Source organism: Passer montanus, unplaced genomic scaffold (assembly GCF_014805655.1).
Source record: "Passer montanus isolate IOZ18808 unplaced genomic scaffold, ASM1480565v1 scaffold66, whole genome shotgun sequence".
Taxonomy (NCBI): Eukaryota; Metazoa; Chordata; class Aves; order Passeriformes; family Passeridae; genus Passer; species Passer montanus.
In genome coordinates this window covers 4,917,570-4,937,102 of record NW_024371704.1, presented here as the reverse complement: position 1 = coordinate 4,937,102, position 19,533 = coordinate 4,917,570, and the positions used below count along the sequence as shown (strand labels likewise).

The 19,533-nt window shown below is 37.7% G+C and overlaps 1 protein-coding gene across 6 annotated transcripts in view; it reads right to left on the bottom strand.

The window, feature by feature from the left end:
- The window catches only part of GULP1 (GULP PTB domain containing engulfment adaptor 1), a 166,709-nt gene that overhangs the window by 41,379 nt on the left and 105,797 nt on the right, over positions 1 to 19,533 (bottom strand). For all 6 annotated transcript variants that reach the window (XM_039728637.1, XM_039728638.1, XM_039728639.1 and 3 more), the window contains one exon: positions 54 to 125. In XM_039728637.1, the coding sequence (XP_039584571.1) occupies positions 54 to 125 (72 nt within the window). The remainder of the gene's footprint in view (positions 1 to 53; positions 126 to 19,533) is intronic.

The following is a 19,533-nucleotide window of genomic DNA, read 5'->3' as shown; positions in this document are numbered from 1 at the left end:
TTAGAAAAGAGAGTAAGAGTACATTCCATTTATGTTTCATTAAAAATTCTTACCTTTAATTTTCTAACAGCATCTCTTACAACTTCTGTGCCTTTGGGCTGCTCCACTTCTGTACTGCCTAGAAACTGAAAATATTGTAATTTGTGAGCAGTAAATTATGCATTTAAAGGCCTAATCAACTGGAGTAATCTTATTTCCCAATTATTTTCAAGCAGTATTTTGGAAAGGCAATTGTTCCAGTAGTTGATAAATTAAAAAATCTTCACACAGCTATTTCTAATGAAGAGAATAACAAGAATTACATTCTATACTAATATTAGCATTATCAAAATTGACTTTAAAAAACCATCCTATACACATCTGTAAATTAGAAGTTCAAGTACCTTTTTCCACAGGGAAATTACCACTTTTGTAACAACTCTTTTTAGAAAATAATAAAAAAATGCAGACAAAATACAGATGGAAAATACTTCCCATGAATCAATATGAGCCAATCATTTGGATTCTGTCACTAAAACATTCATACAAGACATAAATTAAAAGAACTGACTTTTCCTCTCAGAGCTGCTTGGTATAGTAACATAGATTTACAGGAACTAAGCTCCAGCTTATGTAAAACAAGAGTCATATTTAAGTAGTTTCTATTACAATTCATATTTTTACCAAGTAAGGCTTTAATAAAAACCAAACATGCTTTCACATATAAAGCATAATATTGCAAAAGGACCTTATGTCTTTATTTGTACACTGAAATGCTTTTGTTTTCTGTACAGTCACACTTGCCTTCTACTGTACTGTTACAAAAGGTATGATAATTCTGCCTGAAACCCATCTGTGTGATGCACTAATTGATTTTCTGTTGCCCAGTTTTCACACTGAAGTACAGTTAAGTTACATCATGTACATATACATGCTGAAATAACTCTAGGGAAAAAAATCCTCCTTTTTTCCCAAAGTACAGTTTTCTGTGTACCATGACACACAGAGGCATGTGCCATTTTTAAGTCCCAGCCATTTTGAAAGGGATTTAAATTTGCCAAGATATAGACAATTTAAACAGAGTAACTCTGGAGTTTTTAGTTCTATTAAACCTTCCAACATGTTTAGTGCAGTCAGTGTGCTCAGGGTACTCCTGCAAAGAAACTGTGCAGCTCCACCCATGATGAAGCCTCATTAGACATTTGCTACTGACTCAGAAATATGACAGGCCACCTTGAAAACAACAGTGTAAATCAAAACACCACACACTGTCTGTCAATATTCTCTATGATTACACTTCTCCAGCCAGGAGACCAAGGCTTTGGAAGAACAGAGCAGAAGGCTCTGCTCTGCTATTGATTTGATGTCCTTCACACAACAACTCTGATGACTTCAGACCAAGGGGGTGATTTTGTCTGGAAAAGTGAGGGCTGCACAAAATGCATGTAGAGAAAGAAAAATTATTCTTGGACATGATGGATACTGCACATGACAGAGACAGAAAGGGAAAGATGAGTGTGAGCAAAAAAACCCCAAACCTGCAGTTAAGATAAGATGAGAGTCTAAGAGGAAGGATGAAACACCAACATTGCCAGATATCTGCACACAAGCATACTTCTATCCACCACACCTGGCAGAACACAAAAGGCAGAACTATAATTGCTGTAGGTTTGTGAGCAGCTCAAGGATAACCAGAACAGAAATCCTGTAGAAACACAGGAAACAAGAGCTGCAGGCATGGACAAGGTTCAGTGAGTAGAGCACAGGTCACTGCTGCCCATGGAGAAGCTGAGAGAGATGCTTCATCCCTGGCTGTTTCCTAATCCTTGTGCTGTTTTCAAACTGGCAGCACCAGTATCAGTGTAGGCAGCCCAGTACTTCTCAATACTTCAGAGCCAGGCCTCTGGTGGAACTGGGTCATGCACACAAAGAGGTGCCTCAGGTTATGCTGCCTTGCCTGCAGCTGCTTCTCCAGAAGGGCACAGGGCTGCCCTACATTTTTTATTTACTTACTTCCATCCAGATGACCAAGCTCTGATAAAGCTAAGAAAGAGTCAGTCATTTCCCCAGAACTCTCCTCCCAGCTCTCTGCTTCACAGTGCAAGAAGGATGAAGGTATCTTTGCTGTATTCAGTAAATCCCAGCAGCAGACCAATCTTTCCACACACAGTACCTTCCCACAAATACAGTTTTCCCAGAAGCTTGTACCTCATGCTAATTCACACTACTGCCTCAGAAAATGTAAGCATCAAATTAAGCTTCTGCCACAGCTGGGGAACCTTTTAAATGTCACTGAATTTAAAGCTTATAGTAATGTTCCCCAAACCAGAAATTACCATTTATGATCATGGAGAGGAGGGAGAAGTAGATTTCTAAGCAGAAAGATAAACTGCTGAAAGCACTGTAAAAGACTGACAAAACCTGAAGAAAAATTCATTGTGTTTGTTCAGTAAGTTACAAAAAAATAAATAACCAAGACTCAGAATACAGAAACACCATGAGCCTTATATCAGCATTTACAGAACATAACCCACTAGAATTCCATAAGCCACTCACACTCTTCCAGATGAGTGTTGGTTTTGACATTAAGCATCACCACTGAAATTTCTATTGCTCTCAGCAGTTTTGAACAGGATGTCGAATTCAAGCTTGTGCATAATAAAATATTAAGCATAGGTAAATAATTAGGACACATTTAATCCAGATAGAAGGAAGACTTGTAACTTAAGTGTTAATACCATGAAAAATTACAAGGCTATACTATGGATTGCACTGTTTCTATATATTTCTAACTCTTTAAATTGAACTGTACTTTTTGTTAATTCAGGTGTTTTAAAATTGCTTACACATTTCATGCTTGACCTCCCTTCTTAATTTCTTGGTAAGAGTAATAAAAAGAAAACCAGCAATTAAGTGGAAATATTCTGAATATTTGTATTAATTGGACTGTTCTGTTTGGGGAAGAATATAGACAGAATTTCAGACCAAGACAGGTTTGTAACAAAAGAATGACTATGCAATAAAGCCTTAACAAACAGCTAATGTTTTAATGGGAGGCTTTTATTGCTTGCTTTTTCATCTGCTCTGTACCTTTCCTGTCTCATCTATCATAATTTTCTGTTTAATATGAGGTACAGATTTCTGTGGTATTAATGATGATAGTTAAGCTAAGCAAACAGATGCATTTGCAAAGCTGGGGCTTCAGCTGCCAAGGTCACTGTGCACCAGGGTTTCTGGGGGAAGCCACCAACAACTAACTCACCACCCTCATGAAATGGGAAGGTGGCCACTTCATCATGGTCCTTTCAGCAGATTTTTCTCACCAAATCTCACACAAACACAGAGAACAAATATTTGTTATGTCAGGAAGTTGGTCCAGCTGTGGCATGAATATTACAATTATTCAGCATGGAAGAGTTTCTGCAACAAAAATTTCAGAGCAAAAGGGGTAAATGTGAAATCTCCCTTTCCAAGCCCAGGCTCCTTTAGGCAGCAGTACTGATTCAGAGTTTTAGATGGGAACTTGGCAAGTCAGTGTTTGTTTTCAGCATTTGAGGTTCCCTTCTGCAACTTGACTCACGCAAAATAACCAGCATAAGAAACCTAAGTGGCTCCTGAGAGTCAAGCTAACATAGATTCCCACTGCAGAAGAGGGAAACAGAAAATAACAGTTTCCCTTTAGATCATTCACTATTAATCTTAAATGCAAACTAATAATGGCATTAAGTGCTTAAGGGTTCTTTACATAAGTAAAGTGTTCAAATACATAATACAGCTGAAAAATGTTTACATATGACTGCTACATCTATTTACTGTCTGCAGCTAGCAAAAAGATTATTCTTGAGGTTGGTGTACTCCATGCATAATATGTCTACTCAGACACAATACATAATTTAGACATGCCATAAGACTCAAGTATTTATGTATTGTTTACTATTAAGTTCATCATGATCATACCGAATTTTTATTGGATACTTTAAAAAGTTGGAAGAAGATGACATTTAATATTTTGTATAACATAAAGCAAGCCAAAACAATTTTCTTTACCACACGTTCTTCACTGCAGTCTGCTGTTCTTCCAAACATATTCCCTACAAAACTGACTAGCAGTTATTTTCCTAATATATTACTCATTCTCATTTCACTTGCAGCTGTCTGCAATCAGATATAACTCGTATGAGGCCAACAGATCCTATCAGTCAGGACCATTTAAGTGTTCCTTTAATGTACAGTGATGCTTGCCATGAAGAAAGTGAGCTGTTGGCCAGCCACATACAAGACAAACTCCTCAGATCAAACTGTTTCTAATCTAATATTAGCAGACAACCAGATGCATTCACTCCACATGCAAAGATTTGCAAGATAATGCAGTTGCAAAGAATTAACAGACACTATTTCAACATATTAAATCAACAGAGGTTTTATCACTGAGAGCAACTGAGAGAAAATTCAGCCCTGCAATGGCCAGGAGGGCTGTCTTACACAACAAGCTATCAGACAGACCCTTTGTGGGGAATATCTTTTTCAGAATGTAGGTGACATTTCCCTATGCATTAACATGAACAAGACTTTTTTTTGGTCCAATTCCATTGTGAAGTTATTAAATTGCATTTAGATTTGTACTTTGGCTGGAGAAACTGTTAAAATATAATGTAAATAATCCTTTACTTTGCTGGCTCAATTAAAATGTAAGACAACTTCAGGCATCCAGAATCCCAGAAAGTGCACTTTCTTTCCTTGACATTAGCAGGAAACTCTCCAGTAATTCTTCCCATGGCAGGTTTTACATTTCGGACGAGCCTGCTGCTCTTCTGGTGTGCCCAGCAGGTCTTAGTAAGGTCAGGTGAATTGTTAAGGTTAGCAGTGCACTTTCTTTCCTTAACATTAGCAGGAAACTCTCCAGTAATTCTTCCCATGGCAGGTTAGATTTTGACCCTCAACAATTTATTGGCTTTACATGCAAAGCACATCCAGGTGCTTTTCTTCAAAGCTTAGTGAGGGGGAAAAAACTCTATACATGCTTAGGAAAAGTTAGTTTTACCAGACTAAAAAAGCTAATAAACTCGACTCCTGATTAAGGAATAGTTTTAGGTGCACTTCTGAATATTTAATGTAGACTTCCACTCTTCCAGTAGAGAGCAGTGTAGGATATTTTAATAATAAAACAACATCTGTTTCCCTTTGTCATCACATTTCAATCTTCAAAAAAACACCCCAGTCTTTCACAGTGCAACATTTCTTTTTTACTCTGAAATTCCTGAACACTAATGGTTCTCTCTTATGCAGACTTAAATGCAATTATATGAAAACAGTACTTACCAAATTCATACAATAAAGAAAGGGGGAAAAAAACCAATGCAAAATTACTGGATACCTGCTGCCAGCTTTTGACAAATTAGCTCCTTCTACCTCCTCAGTTCTACAGGGATGCTGATTTACTGATGAAAGGAAGACAAATGTATCCACGCTGTGAGAACACCAGGACAACAGTGTATAAAACAAGAATGAAAGAGAAGTGGGAGCAGTTCTGAACAAATGTCTAAGCTGTTAACCACTCCATAAGCCCAGGCAGACGTTTTGCTCAGCCTTGCACTCATGAGCGTTCTCCATCACTCAAACAGCAGAAGGACAACAGGGACCATAAAACAAACAAAACTTTGTATTTTGGGTTCCTTCTCTTTCCCCACCCCACAGTCCAGCTCCTCACCTGCAGCAGCTTCCTTGGCTCTCTACAGACACATGCTTTTGCCAGAGCACATAAATGTTTGGATATTTTCCCTTCGGAGAGCACTTTCCTAGTGCCACCTTAAAAACTACTCCTGGGCAGGAGTGCCACTCAAATAGGAGCAGAAATCCAACTCACCACATGGGAGTATGAAACAAAGTGGCCTCAGACAGACATCAGCACATTCCCTGAATACCCCCTGCTTGTCTGACATGTAATGTTCTGCACAAATGGTGGCCCTGACACAGGAAAGAAATTCTAGATATTTTTTGATGGAGTGCTCAATTACTACTGGCAAAGAAAAGAGATGAATGCACAATTAAAAACATTTTAAAAAGAGGTTACCTAATGGAAATAAATTATTACCAGGTATATTACCAGGTATTTCATCCATCAATAGAAAATATTTACAGTAATTAAGATATGACAAAAGAAAAATCTATTTAATAAGTTATTGAATTAATTGGGGAGAAAAAAAAAGAGAGTGTTACAGAAAGGATCATAAAATAATTAGGTTGAAAAAGCCCCTCTGGCTTAATTTCTACTTTCTTATATTCTCTACAACTGCAGTAATTAAGTACACCTTCAAATGTACAAGCAGTGATTCCAGTCTTTCAGTCTGGATCTATTAATCAGTAATAAAGAACATTATATGATAATTAAAGCTTAACAGACAGCTGACAGACAGAGAAAACATACATTTCCCTAGAGTAGAGCACCTCACCTGGATGTGGCTCCTGTCCAAAGGTCTGGAAACAGGAATCCCTAGAAATAATCTGTCAAAGCTACCTGAGAAACTGAGGGCATGTTGCAGCCCTAATCCTACCTACACCTGTCTCCTAACCCATGTTCAGATATGCTAAGAAGAGACATTATTGAGCTGCTGACTGGAAGAAAGTCAGAACTTGTGGGCCAAGTCAGCTGATTCCTCTTGGTGTATCCCTAAAGGACAAAGAATGGGATAATTACACAAGGTCACATTCCTCCTCAAGTCCACTGCAGCCAGAAGGGAAAGTGGCACTCAAAAAGAAAACTACAATAGGAATTTATATGTTTGTATTACTAAAACCAGCTTGTTTGTAAGCAGAACTTCAGCAGACTTTACGACACTCTTGGTAAATGATCAAAACTTAAATCTTCTCCCGTGTGATCACATACAAAGGGAGCTATCAACAAGGATAAAATAAAAAATCCAATCCGATAGCAACACAGCTCTCAAAGCTGTGCTCTGTATTAAACCATCTAATTCCAATGATAAAATGGTGCTCATACAGCTAGGACCAACACAAGGGAGATAAGAGCAGGCTAGAATACAGAAAGGGAGTAAAGGTAACACATGTACATTGTCAAGACTCTCACTACAGCAAACACCAGTTGTACAAGAGAAAGCAGCCAGCGTTTCTTCAATCTCCCCAGCACTTCAGAAGCACACCTCAAACTGAACCATGCCCTGAAGAGCTGTCAGGCTGCACCTGAAGATCAGACAGGCACTGGGGGTGGTGCACCCTGACCTCCCATTGCACACACCACCAGCAGCCCCCCTGTATCCACCCAGACTACAGGCACAGGCTGAGAGCAGCACAGCTGCCCCAGCCTGACTCCCACCTCAGGCTCTGACAGCATGAACCTTTCCTGGCTCTGCTCCACACACTCCTTAGCTGGAGCTGACTGTTCACTCCAGCTCTGAGCGGGGAGGCAGAAGCAGGAGGGTAATAGGGATATGTCTTAGGGATAGTCCAGCTTGGAGCAAAAAAAAAGGCAGCAAATTCAAGCCACTTTTAGAAAATTCTTTAAAAACTTTGATGTATGGGAAAAGAGCTTAAAAATGGAACACTTTGCCAGTGCACAAATGGCAGGGATGCTAATACTAGCAGTATATCTTGCTGAAGGCCTGTTTTCCTTTCAATCCCAGATGCACTTCCCATAGCTGATAAATAAAACCAAGGATAACATTTGGCATGTAATAAACAAGGTCAGGAGAAAATGGCAGCAAGAGCAAATTTATCACTGGAGACCATAATTTCTCATCATATATTCCCTGGCTGTGACTGGGTCACACAGGTTCTTTTGATAGCATTCTTTCCTCATGTGTGTTGCAATGTTCTTTAACCCCCACATGCAAGAATCCTGTGCTCAGACAAAATGAAGGAGTAAATTAAAGGATGACGCATTTTCAAAATTCATCTACTGTGCTTAAATTTGGACATACTCTGTATTTCCAGTTGTGTCTTTTTACACATGTGAAAAGATTTTTTTTTTTTTTTGTAGGAGAAGCTGTCAGATCCTTTTATGGCAGAAGGAGATGTCTGTGAATAACCCAAAGGCACCATCCCCAAGTTATTACAGCTCTTTTACTTCAATCCACACACTATTGACACTTACACCATACAATAGCATCAAATCACTGTCTTCTGCTCCTCTGCCACTACTCATCAACTCTGCAGAGCCTCCTGTAGCCAGCTGGATACTGCCTGAAAGTTTAAGGATAACTACCAGGAGAAAACCCATCCAATAAGACAGTATTGACTAATGTGATCTAGCCTGATCCTACACGTGGACTGAATTGCTTCTGACTTGTGTGGGAAATGACTGAGATGTCCAACCACAGATGCTCAATAACATCCTTGTCAGCTCCTGCAACCCTCTGTTGTTACTCTCATATTATTTTAGATTCCATTTAGTTTGTGTCCTCTGAGAATTACAAACTGGCAGCTCTAAAGTGACTGCTCAGTCCTAAACTGCAGCACATCTTTAATTCTGCAAGAATTTTCATTGCTGAACCAATGTTCAGTGAAGGTGTGCACAAGAACCATTCTGCATCAAGATAGGACAAACAGACCTAGTTATCAAACCTGACACTTCCTTTAGAAAGGATGTTCAAATGTGAAAAGCCTCTGATACTGAAGACACATCCCACTACTTGAATACCTCAATTTAGGAAATTTATATTCCTGAGTGGATTGCTTCCAGTAAAAAAAAAAAAATTACCTTAATTGAAGAAAGCCACCTAAAAATAATTCATATTCACTATTTTATACATCAATATTTTGAGCTTCAGAAGTAAACAATAACAGAGTGGACAGACTTTTCAGCTTTACACGTTCATTATTAGACAGACTCGGTTCTGCACCACAGCAACTCAATTTAACTCAAGCATAATTTGTTCATGAAAATTGTAAAGTCAAAGCAGGTCCTTAAATGTACTAAAATACTGTTTTTCATTAAGTCCTAGATATTTCCAAATATCTTACTGTAACAAATTTGACACCATTTGCTGCTTTTTTAAAATTTTATTTCCATGAATCAGATGCCAGTGCAGTGATTTAATTTACCTTAAACATAAAACTGAAAAATTGCAACAACTCCTACATTCTTTATACAGATGTGAAACGCAGTGGCAGAAATTTCAGAACACAGAGGCTAGTTTGCTTCACTTCCCCCTTCACCTCTGCAGCTGCCAGCCAGAACCCTGGCCATTCAGCTGGAACTTCACTGCACTGGTGTAGGAGAAAGCCTTTAACTGTCACTACTTGTGTAAAGCCACTACCCTGCCCAAGCTGAGCTTAAAGATCATCTTCTCCAACACTCCCAAATGGAAAGGACAGACTCCCACATCCACTGGCCCCTCAAAAAACACACCAGTCTAGTAAAATGCTACAATTAAAGGTAAAGATGAAGATCCACAGCTGCATCACAGCAACTTGAACACCCAGCATAAGCCATCCAAAGCTGCTGTCCTGGTTTGACAATTTGGTCCTGCTGAATTGTCACACTGGTTTTCATAACCCCACTGTTCCTCTGAATGCAGCATCTACTGGTTGGTTCTGCATTAACATCCTGAAACCATCCCTAATTTTTTTTTACAAAATTCAGCAAGCTGAAGCTTGAACTCTGTTAAGCTCCATCTGTCCTGCTGACTTTTTTCCCCTGTTACAAATGCTAGGCGTATCTCCCCAAAACAGAGTGGAAACTGAACTGAGACAAAAAGCTCTTATGAAGAACCAAGATGTGCTGTCAAGTATTTGATAACAAAGCCATCTTAATCCAGAAAACTGACAGAACCACTCTGCTTTACCATAAGGTGAAGCTTTCTAAAACCAGGAGCATTTTGATGCACTCGGAACTTTGGGGTGCACCTCTGAGCCAGGGGAGCAAACAGGCCATGGCACCACTGAAAGCAGCTGCTCCTTCCAAGGGATGTTTCCCAGATGAGTTCATTGTTAGGAAGGGCCCTGAGCACAGGCTTCAGATTCCTTCTTTCATAACAACATGTACCAGACCAGCCAGGAGTTTCCATGTGCCAGTTCAAGGTGGGATTGTGCAATTCTGAGCATTCAGTTTGTAGAAACTGACGCTGGGCACAAAATTATTACAGCCTTCCTCTGCTCAATGTAAATAAATTCTGCAAGTTCTGGAAAAAGTTGTGATGGATTTACATACATATATATAGTATATATATGTTAATAAATACAAATCAAAAACTATTGAAGTTATTCTTCTGTACCAGAAAACACTAACAATATCTTATAAAAGCAGAGATGAAATCCCACAGACGTTTCCCATTTTGTGGTTCAAGTTTATTTTGATCTAATTTCTCCCTCCCTTGTCCTTGACTAACATAATACTTAACTTGTACTATCATACTTTTGCCATGGCAACATGCAATGACATTATAAACACAGAAACAGGAATTCCCTGTGGGACAAAAAATAGAAGTCACAGTTAGGAACAAAATCCTCATTCCAACACAAACAGCCTCAGTAATAGGAACAAATAACTATTGTCCCGGACTCTCAGTTTATTAAAGACCTTTTCCAGTTTAATGTGAAATAAGAAATGGCCTATTTTAAGGACACTGCATTGCTTCTGAATCAGGACTTTTAATACTGCCAGCCTTTCTGCACCATAATTAGAATAAATGAGTCCTGATTTAATTCTTGATTCAGGGAATCGATGTGCTGTCAAAGAGAGGACAAGCAGCACACCAGTAAAGAGCTATTCTGAAGAAAAAGCCATGAATGTGTTCAGGTAATGCTTTAGCAGCTTGGAAATACAAGATAAATTTTGGTAGGCTTCTAAAGGAACCAAAAATCTTGGACAGAGTCTCAATTTCATTTTTTCAAGCTATCATTACTGGAGAAGATCATCTTTAAAATCTAGCATCATAACTTTGTGTGTAGTAAATAATTTATACATACATTCTGTGGGCAAGATAATAGACACCACAGGGCAGATACAGGTGCTGAGGAGTATTAAAGGACAGGAACATGAAGTGTGAAACTTTGTTGTTTTTTCATTGGTTCATCTAAACTGTAGATTTCCTATAGTGAGAACCACTTAATTTAGAAAAAATAATAAGCCTAAAGTTTTATTAGTAATGTAACTTCAGTGGGAAAATATGTTAAGTCAGTATGCAAAGTGTAATTCACAATCACATGGCTAATCTACATGAATATGCTAAATTAAATACTATATTCACAGAAATTAATATCAGCATTTTGATAAAAGTGGACAAAAAAATGTCTGTGTTCAATAATTTTTTTTCTTGGCTCCTAGAAACTACTTCCTAAACTCAATTTACTTCTTTAAATGTGTTGGTAACTTTATACAAATTACACATATAGAGGTCTTTCTCATCTGCCATATTCACAGAACACTCAAGTTTTCAGAGAGTATTTGACGGGGATAGCCAAGTCAAAAACAAATTACTTGTGGAAAGTTACTTGTGGAAGCCACTAATTCTGCAGGGAGAAAACGTCCATGCAGCAGAAATACACAGAGAACAAAGGAGAGCAGTAGTCATGCCCTAAAACTGCAACATGACTGAAGTTCTGACAAAATATCTTTAAGTGGGTATCTTGGAATAAAAGAAAAAGGACAGGACAACCTGCACTGGCTCTGAGTGCTTTGATTATTAAAGGGACAATAGCAACAAGACAGCATAGCTGGGAGGCAAATGGAAAAGCAAATGAAGAGCAGGGGCTGCAGAGGAAGTGGCTCTTCAACCACAGCAGCTCAACAGCATTTTCATCTACTGCAGGTTCATGACTACAGCACAAGGTAAGCTGGTCAAGGATTTGGGGGAATTGCATTCAAAGTTCTTATGGGAAAACACAAACATGTTGGAAATCTTCCTTTCCAAGGCTGGGAATGTACCCTTAACATACCTCTACCTCATTGCATGTGAAAGTACTGCTACACAGAACACAAACCCTACTCTAAATCCCTCTTCTTCTACTCCATCACAGATTCTGGAAGCAAGTACAACTCAGGCAACAAGCCTCAATAAGAAAAGCACTTCTTCCATTGGTTTAGCTATACTGGATTTTTCACTTTTCCTCCAGGGAACTGGAAGTGTCTTCTCTGTGATGATTTCTGTTTTATGAGCCTGTCTATATCTCTCTCGTTAATCTATTTTTCAGAAGAAACTCCATTCTTTACACACAAGCTCTCATAAAAGACAGTTATAAAACAGGTGTGATCACCGCAATTCAACACCTGGCCTTCAGGCACTTGAAGAACATTTAAACAGACAGTTTTTTTCAAAATCCGGCTATGATGAGAGTAATTTATTTTAAAAAATTATTTGGAACAGAAATAAGTGTCTCTTTATATTATCATTTAACAAATGTGAAGAGCACTACTAAAACAGGAAATATTCTTCTTGCTGAACAGTACAAAATAGAAAGCTGAATTTTCTTATTAGACTGATTATTTTAGCAAAATGCAAAAATATTTCAACCTGACAACATCAGATATGAAATGAAACCACCATTATTATGACCTTAGATCCACCAGCAGATGCGATGAACATCTTGGATGAACTGTTTAAGAGAACATAACTAATGGAAAGGAATCTGTAAATTATTTTACAATGGCAATTAATCCAACAAAATATTGGCTTTCACTTCTTACTCCATTAAAAATATTATGTTTTCCAATAAAAGACCTCAATCTGGTGCTGAAGTGGTAAAATTAATCTAGATTAGATCATTATAATGATACTCATATCATTATGTGAACATAGAATCAGAAAAGTCTGATTCTGCATTTAAAAGTCCTTCACAGGATTTGGAGTCTTCCCTAAATAGCAACCTAATCCTTTTCACTAAGAGAGCAGGTATTGAGAAGACATTTAATCTTGAGCTCAAGGCATGAAAGCAGAGTTCAAAATTTGGGGTCTGATTTGAGAACAGAGATTTGGGGCAGATATGTGGAAAACCTTCAGTATTACCTCTGTTCCTTATCTTTAAGCTGAGGATAATAAGTCACCCATTTCTTATCTGCATTATCATTTAATTATCCCAGCTGAGAAGAAAGCTCATGAGAGAAGTCCAAGGTCTTCTGTTGCCTACTTATTCTGAGCTTTGATCTATGACTGCCTGCATCAGGGTAGCACCTACAGCCCCTCTCTCATTATTCTAGAGGCTGCACAAGCATCAAAAAGATAGCCCTTAGCTTAAAAGAATTTATGATCTAATGAACTGTGATAAATTGCAGTAACCCCTTGGAAATGCACAGCACAGTTTCAGTTAGTACCTCTGAGTGCTACTGATGAAAATCAATATAAAACATCGACCCTATTCTTCCTCGTACACATCAAACAGCCAACACTAACAAAAATAAAAAGCTATAACCAGCACAAAATTAACCAAGTGTTCTGTCACACAACACACACTCAGAGTGCTTCAGCAGATTTCAAATATAAAAAAACCAAACATGTGAAAAGGTCCTACCTTCCCACCTGCCTCTCTTCAAAACCCAAAATTTAACCCCCAAATCCATACCTAATTTTAAAGATTTAAGATCATTCTGAACATTAAGTATGTACATGCAATTTTGGGCAATGCTTTTTCATTTTGAGAATGTGTTTGCCTTTAAGAGTTTCAGGTCCTCAATGCCTCAAAGTGAGGATATGGCCTCTAAACTCTGACTTAAGACCACCTATAAATTCCTGATTTGGATCAATTTTTCCACAATAAACCTGTATTCATGAGTAAACAAGATTTGCCTCCCACCTAATCTTTTAGCTCTAATTAACATGATTTGTTGAGTTACTTATCTGTCCTCCTAGTTTCTCCCTACTCAGAAGCACTGGGAGCTACAGCAATGGTACAAGATGGGGTTTAAGGACCTTTCTAGTTCATGCTTCAAGTTATCTTTCCCTTCAAATGCAACCCTTGCTTCCACACATTTCAAAGATTTCATGGACATCCTTGATTCCACATTTTCCCTCTTTTCAGTAATACTACAGCAACACATTGAAAAACAACTTGTAAAACAATAGGACCTGCCCCATTTTGATTTTCCTTAAAGATTCACAATGAAGAGAACATTAGTTATGAAAATATTGAAGAACAAAAAAAAAGAAGGTTTAGATCAATGTAACCCATCATTCCCTTTTTGTGGCACATGATAATTCCTAGTGAAAATGCAAAACATTTCAACAAATATTATACAAATAACTTAATACAAACATTTCTCCTCTGCTATGTTTCAAACCAGAAATTATTAGTTCTTCTACTAAGTCACACCTAACATTCTCATAGTCAAAGTTCAAAATGCTTTTTAAAGCAGGCCAAGATGGGTTTTACCCTTTACCCAGAGTAATCAGAAGGAGGCTTTTCTGAAATATTTATTGCAGTCCAGGATCCACAGCTGACTAATGTACATTACTATTTTATTAAAGTTAATAAAGTCAGAGACTGCAGCTGGTGGTTTGTCTGATAGTTTATTGAGGATGACTCCTCATGGAGATCAGCATATGTGAAACTTTTCCTGAATGGTGAACAGCCAAGATACAGACTCCTGTATCTTGGCTCTGTTTTTAAAATTGTATCTCCTAGAATTTTCTGTTAAAAATCTTGTGCCATTCTCTTATTTTCTATAAACCAGCTCTGTTTCTACTTCATAGAATGGCTGAGATTAAATATGGGAGATAAAATGTAATTCATCTGCAGGCATGATTTAATTTAAAGCAAACCAATCTAGAAACTGCTGTGGGCCACCTAGCCCACAAGACAAAGAGCCAGATGTTTGAATCCTACTAATTCCAGTGTCAGACATGCAACTCACTTGATACTTGACAGTGCAGAGGCTGAGAGGCCTTTTTCCAGAAATCTCACATTCCCACAGCTGCCAGCTCTCATGGAACTAGAGCTGCAGAGGGGATCCCAAAGGAGATGCTAATGAGGCTAATTGGCAGTTTCAACCAGACTCAGGGAGAGGCAAGGGAATAAATAGGAGCAACAGAGAAGGAAGAGAGAGGGGTGTGGAGGGTTGAGTAAATCTTTGTTGATCTAAGGTCTTTGCACACTCTTTCTTGCTTTGTCAATTCTGACTGGACAGACCTCTGAGCTTTATTCATTTGTTTTGAACAGGCAGATCACTCACTGCTCCTTAGTCAGTGAATGCCTGCTCTTATCCAAGGCTGAGGAACTCATGACTCTGAGTATCACAGACTTCAGAAGATTGATACTCAAATACTAACTTAGTCTTTCTCTGAATAATAGGAAAATGACATTGTAAAAGCTGCTATGAATCTTCTAATGACTTTGTGACTTTTGTCTCAACAATCTCATTGCTCACTTCTTTTGAGACAATACCAGGGAAGGGCAGAGATGCAATTGTTCAAAACACACTTTTAAACTGATTGTTAACATCTTTAGAAATATGCTTCAGATGGTGTGTTCAATACTAAACCATAGAATCAGTTGCAAAGGGCTGGAATGTAAAACCCCTGGAATTTATGTTCCTTCCGGATTGTTTGGCACATAGTTGATACATGCATGGTGAAATTCTTTCTGGCTCAAAGCTTTTTGCAACCTTTTACTAAAAGTTTTGGTTTCCTAAGTATGTATATTGTTTTGTGTTGGAAAATCCACAGCAGGGGATTCTGGCATGGAAGACTTATGTGGATGGTGGGATTAACAGGGCACACTGGTGAGCAACATGACAACCAACATGTGCTAGGTACATTATTTAGTTTTTTTTAATAAATTATTATTTTTTATGTAGGGTGCTAAATAAATGGATGTGTGGCAATTTATGTGAGAGAAAGAAACTGCTTGGATACAAAGGAAACCTAAAACTTGCTCAGGATAGAAAATACTTTAGAGCTGTGGTGGATCACATATTAGCTTCAGTGTAGGCAAGGGCCTCTGTCTCCATCCTGTTTTATGACATTTTTAACATCTTCCTGCATTACTGAGAGAGAGACTCCAATTATTTCTCAGATCCTATGCTGAATGCCATTAATTGGCATGAAAAATTTGTGATTCCTGGCAAGAAATTCCAGCTCCATAACTTACTTGTGCTGCAAATGTTTCGTAGTTGTAACTGAAGTTATGTCACACAGGACTCAGAAATTTCAAGCAAAGTGGAGCTTATGAAAAGCCCAAAGGCTGACAAGCAGAACCTTAAAGGTGACAGCCATGGAGAACAGATCAAGAGCTCCTGGTTTGTCCTTCAGATGGAGTTTATAAAGTATTGACAAACACGACCAGTGTTTTTTATCTCACTTTGCCAATTAAATTAACTCTTGTAATTTGTTTTAGTTTCTAACTGAAACCTACCACAAATATTTCACTGAAACACATACACTCTATTGTTTCCTTCTCTAGAGAAAGGAAAGAAATGAAACATCACCCATTATACTAAGCTGCCTTGCATTACTGTACACAAATGGACTTTAAAGAAGAAACACTAATAAATTGCTCATAAATTTGATTCTTTTCTTGAAGAAGATCCTCTTCTGGAGAGTAAGAGCAATCAAAGCAAGTCTGTTGAGAGTACCTGTTGCAGACTTTAAATATTTTATATTTCATTTGCATGTTTATTCATCTTTGGTATAATGAGCCCCAGTTTAATGACTGTAATGTATTAGAAATAACTAAGAAGTTCAAATTTGCATTCCCTCGTAAAATTACAATTTTTGCTTTCCTATCTCATTTGGGTATTTTCACAAAACTAATTTTTCTTGTGCTTAAACACTAAATTAATTATGATCACATGCAAGACATTTTGGTACTCTAATGAAAGTTAATTGGCATTAAGTTATTAATTCTAATTATAATAAATTTAAAGTAGGAAAACTCATTTCTCATAATTTCCCTTCTACTGCAGTAGTTGCTAAATTTCAACATTTTTGTGCTCTGTTTGAAATATCTTGCTATATCTAATGTCACCACATATCTTAAATAGTGTGCCTTGTAACTCTGCTGACTTGGGAAAGCTACATACAATTTGACATTTTTCATTACTTTTAATGACACAGTCATGATAATTCTGCTGAAATGCTGACTGGATAGAAGAAGAGGATTTCTATAGCAATAGCAGAAAAAATTGTAGTAGAAGTGCAGTTTATGCCACAAAAATGTGGCTTTGATAACACTGTACACTAATGATAGCAAAATGCAGATATTCAAAAGACAGAAATGCACCTAGAGCCCTGCAGCCACAGTGACATCATTTGATCAAAATGTCTGCTCCACAAGAGTTTATTTGCCATTCAATGGTGATAAAAAATACATGGAATAAGAAATGGCACATAGTTGAGAATCTAAATAAACTGTTTATTGTCCTACAGTGAAGACTAAGAGCTTTAGGTACTGCCAAGGGAGGTCTTTTATTACAGATTCACAGAATCATTTGGGTTGGAAAAGACCTTTCAGATCATAAAGCATGACCATTACTAAATTCCTTTTTTCCATTGTTCATTTAACTCTAAGCTTTCAAATTGAAACTACTACATCAAGAATTAAATCTGCAGCTGACAATATAAAAACTCTGAAAGTGAGTGTGAAGCAAGCATGAGGCCAGGGGCTGTGTGAGCACTGGGGAGCTGTGACATCTCTTGGTGAAACTCCCTCCCAAGGGTTTAATGTGCCATCATTTGCCATGGAAAAGAGCAGCCCTTCTGCCTCGTGCAAGGTCAGAGCCACCGACCCCTGCCTTGCCAGCTGCCAACATAAACATCAGGCTGGCAAAGCACAACCTCTCGCTGCAAAACGGAAAGCTGTGCATGTGGAAGTCTGATATAAGCCCAAAAATAAGCAAGTGACTCTAAAGGGGACTACAGACGTAATTACTACAGAGAGACATAGTAAACATGGTTGGTTGGGGCAGATTTTGATTTTGAAAGGCACCACTCGGGATGACAACCACCAGCCCTTTTTAAAAGGCTGCAGTCTTATTCCATTATAAAGCCACATTTTGATCACTTTTGTTTTGCAGAAAGGAAGCTGACCTCAAATCAAAAGAATTGCCTTAAGGGCAAAAGAGAGCCTTTTCTTTACAGTACAGAAAATAACACGAACATCTCTTCTTAATTAAGGACCATTACAGAAAAAATTAACACAGAAGTTTGAGTTTGCCTTAGAATTTTATATCCAGGTGATACTAAAACTATCATATCACCACATCAAAATGAGTCTATATTTGGAACTGTATTATAAAAATTCTAAATTATCTTTGTGGAGGGAAAAAATGTGTGAGCAATATGCTTTAATTTGTAGTGACACACATAAAAAAATACAGGACCATGAACGGATGTCAAAATTGTAGCTTCACTAAACCAAGGCTGCATATCCAGAGCATGTTGAAAGGTGAGGAATCTTATTATCAGTGCCTTCTGGTAGACCAGGACATGTGTAAGATAAGAAAAAAAGGACCCAATAAAAACCACTAAACAAACACAAAAAAATGACAGTAACAGAACAAAAGGAAATAAAACAAGACTGAAGAAGGAAATAAACACCCCAGTCCCCCACCCGCCACAAATAAAAAACCCCAAAGCCCAAATCCTCATTGGTTTACCGTGGAAAAATTTGCCAAAATCAGCAAGTTTTAAAACAGTAGGTAGGAGTGTGTTGGATAAAAAAGAGGAATTCAAGATACTTCCTTAGGAGACTCATGTTTCCTGGATTTTACTTGCAGAAGAAAAAACTCAGCTCATGTTTTCTTGCAAAGAGGATTATGGCCATAAATTATCCTGAGGGTGCATGTTCTAAGAGATAACATGACATTACTAATTCTCTGTTAAAAAGGTCCTCTCCATCTGGTAGAGAAAAAAGGCCAGTTGTCAATATTGCAGGGTTTTTTTAATTTCTGGTTAACTTTGCTGGGATTTTTTTTTTGTTTTGTGTTTTTTGGTTTTGTTTTTTTTTTTTTTTTTTTTTTTTTTTTTTTTTTTTTTTGGTTTTTTGAGTTTTGTTTTTTTTAGTAACAGTCAACTCATGAACTGAGTTTTATCAACGAGCTGTCTTAGGAATCAACAAAACCTCCTCTCCCATCAAGCTCTGCCTGTGTTCTGACCACCTCAGATTAGTGTCAAAGAAACTATTTTTGTGTCTTATAAAGAACAGAAACCACTTTTCCATCCACACTAATATGCATCCAAAAAACTGTGGAGTAGAATACAGCTCATTCGCTCATGGACAAATAACATCTCTGGTATTACTTTCCATCAAACTGATTTGATTTTCTGAATACGTCATTCTTCACTCACATGATTACTTTTTAAAATAAATCAGATCAAGAGCTGTCTTTTCTTCCCAACAAACATGGAAGACATATGAACTGAATGTTAGAGAATTGGAACAGTTTGGGCAAAAAAAAAACAATGAGTCTTCTTCAATTCCTGTGTTATGAAGGTTTTCTGAAGCTTTTAATCATTATTTCACAACACAGTTACACGTGTTGTGTATCAAATCAATGAGACATTTCACATAAAACCCAAAATGCTGTAAACCCCAAATAAGGTACTGATAGATACATAACTTGCTCTTCCAGTGAAAAATACTGCAGAGATACTTGAGAACTGATAGGTG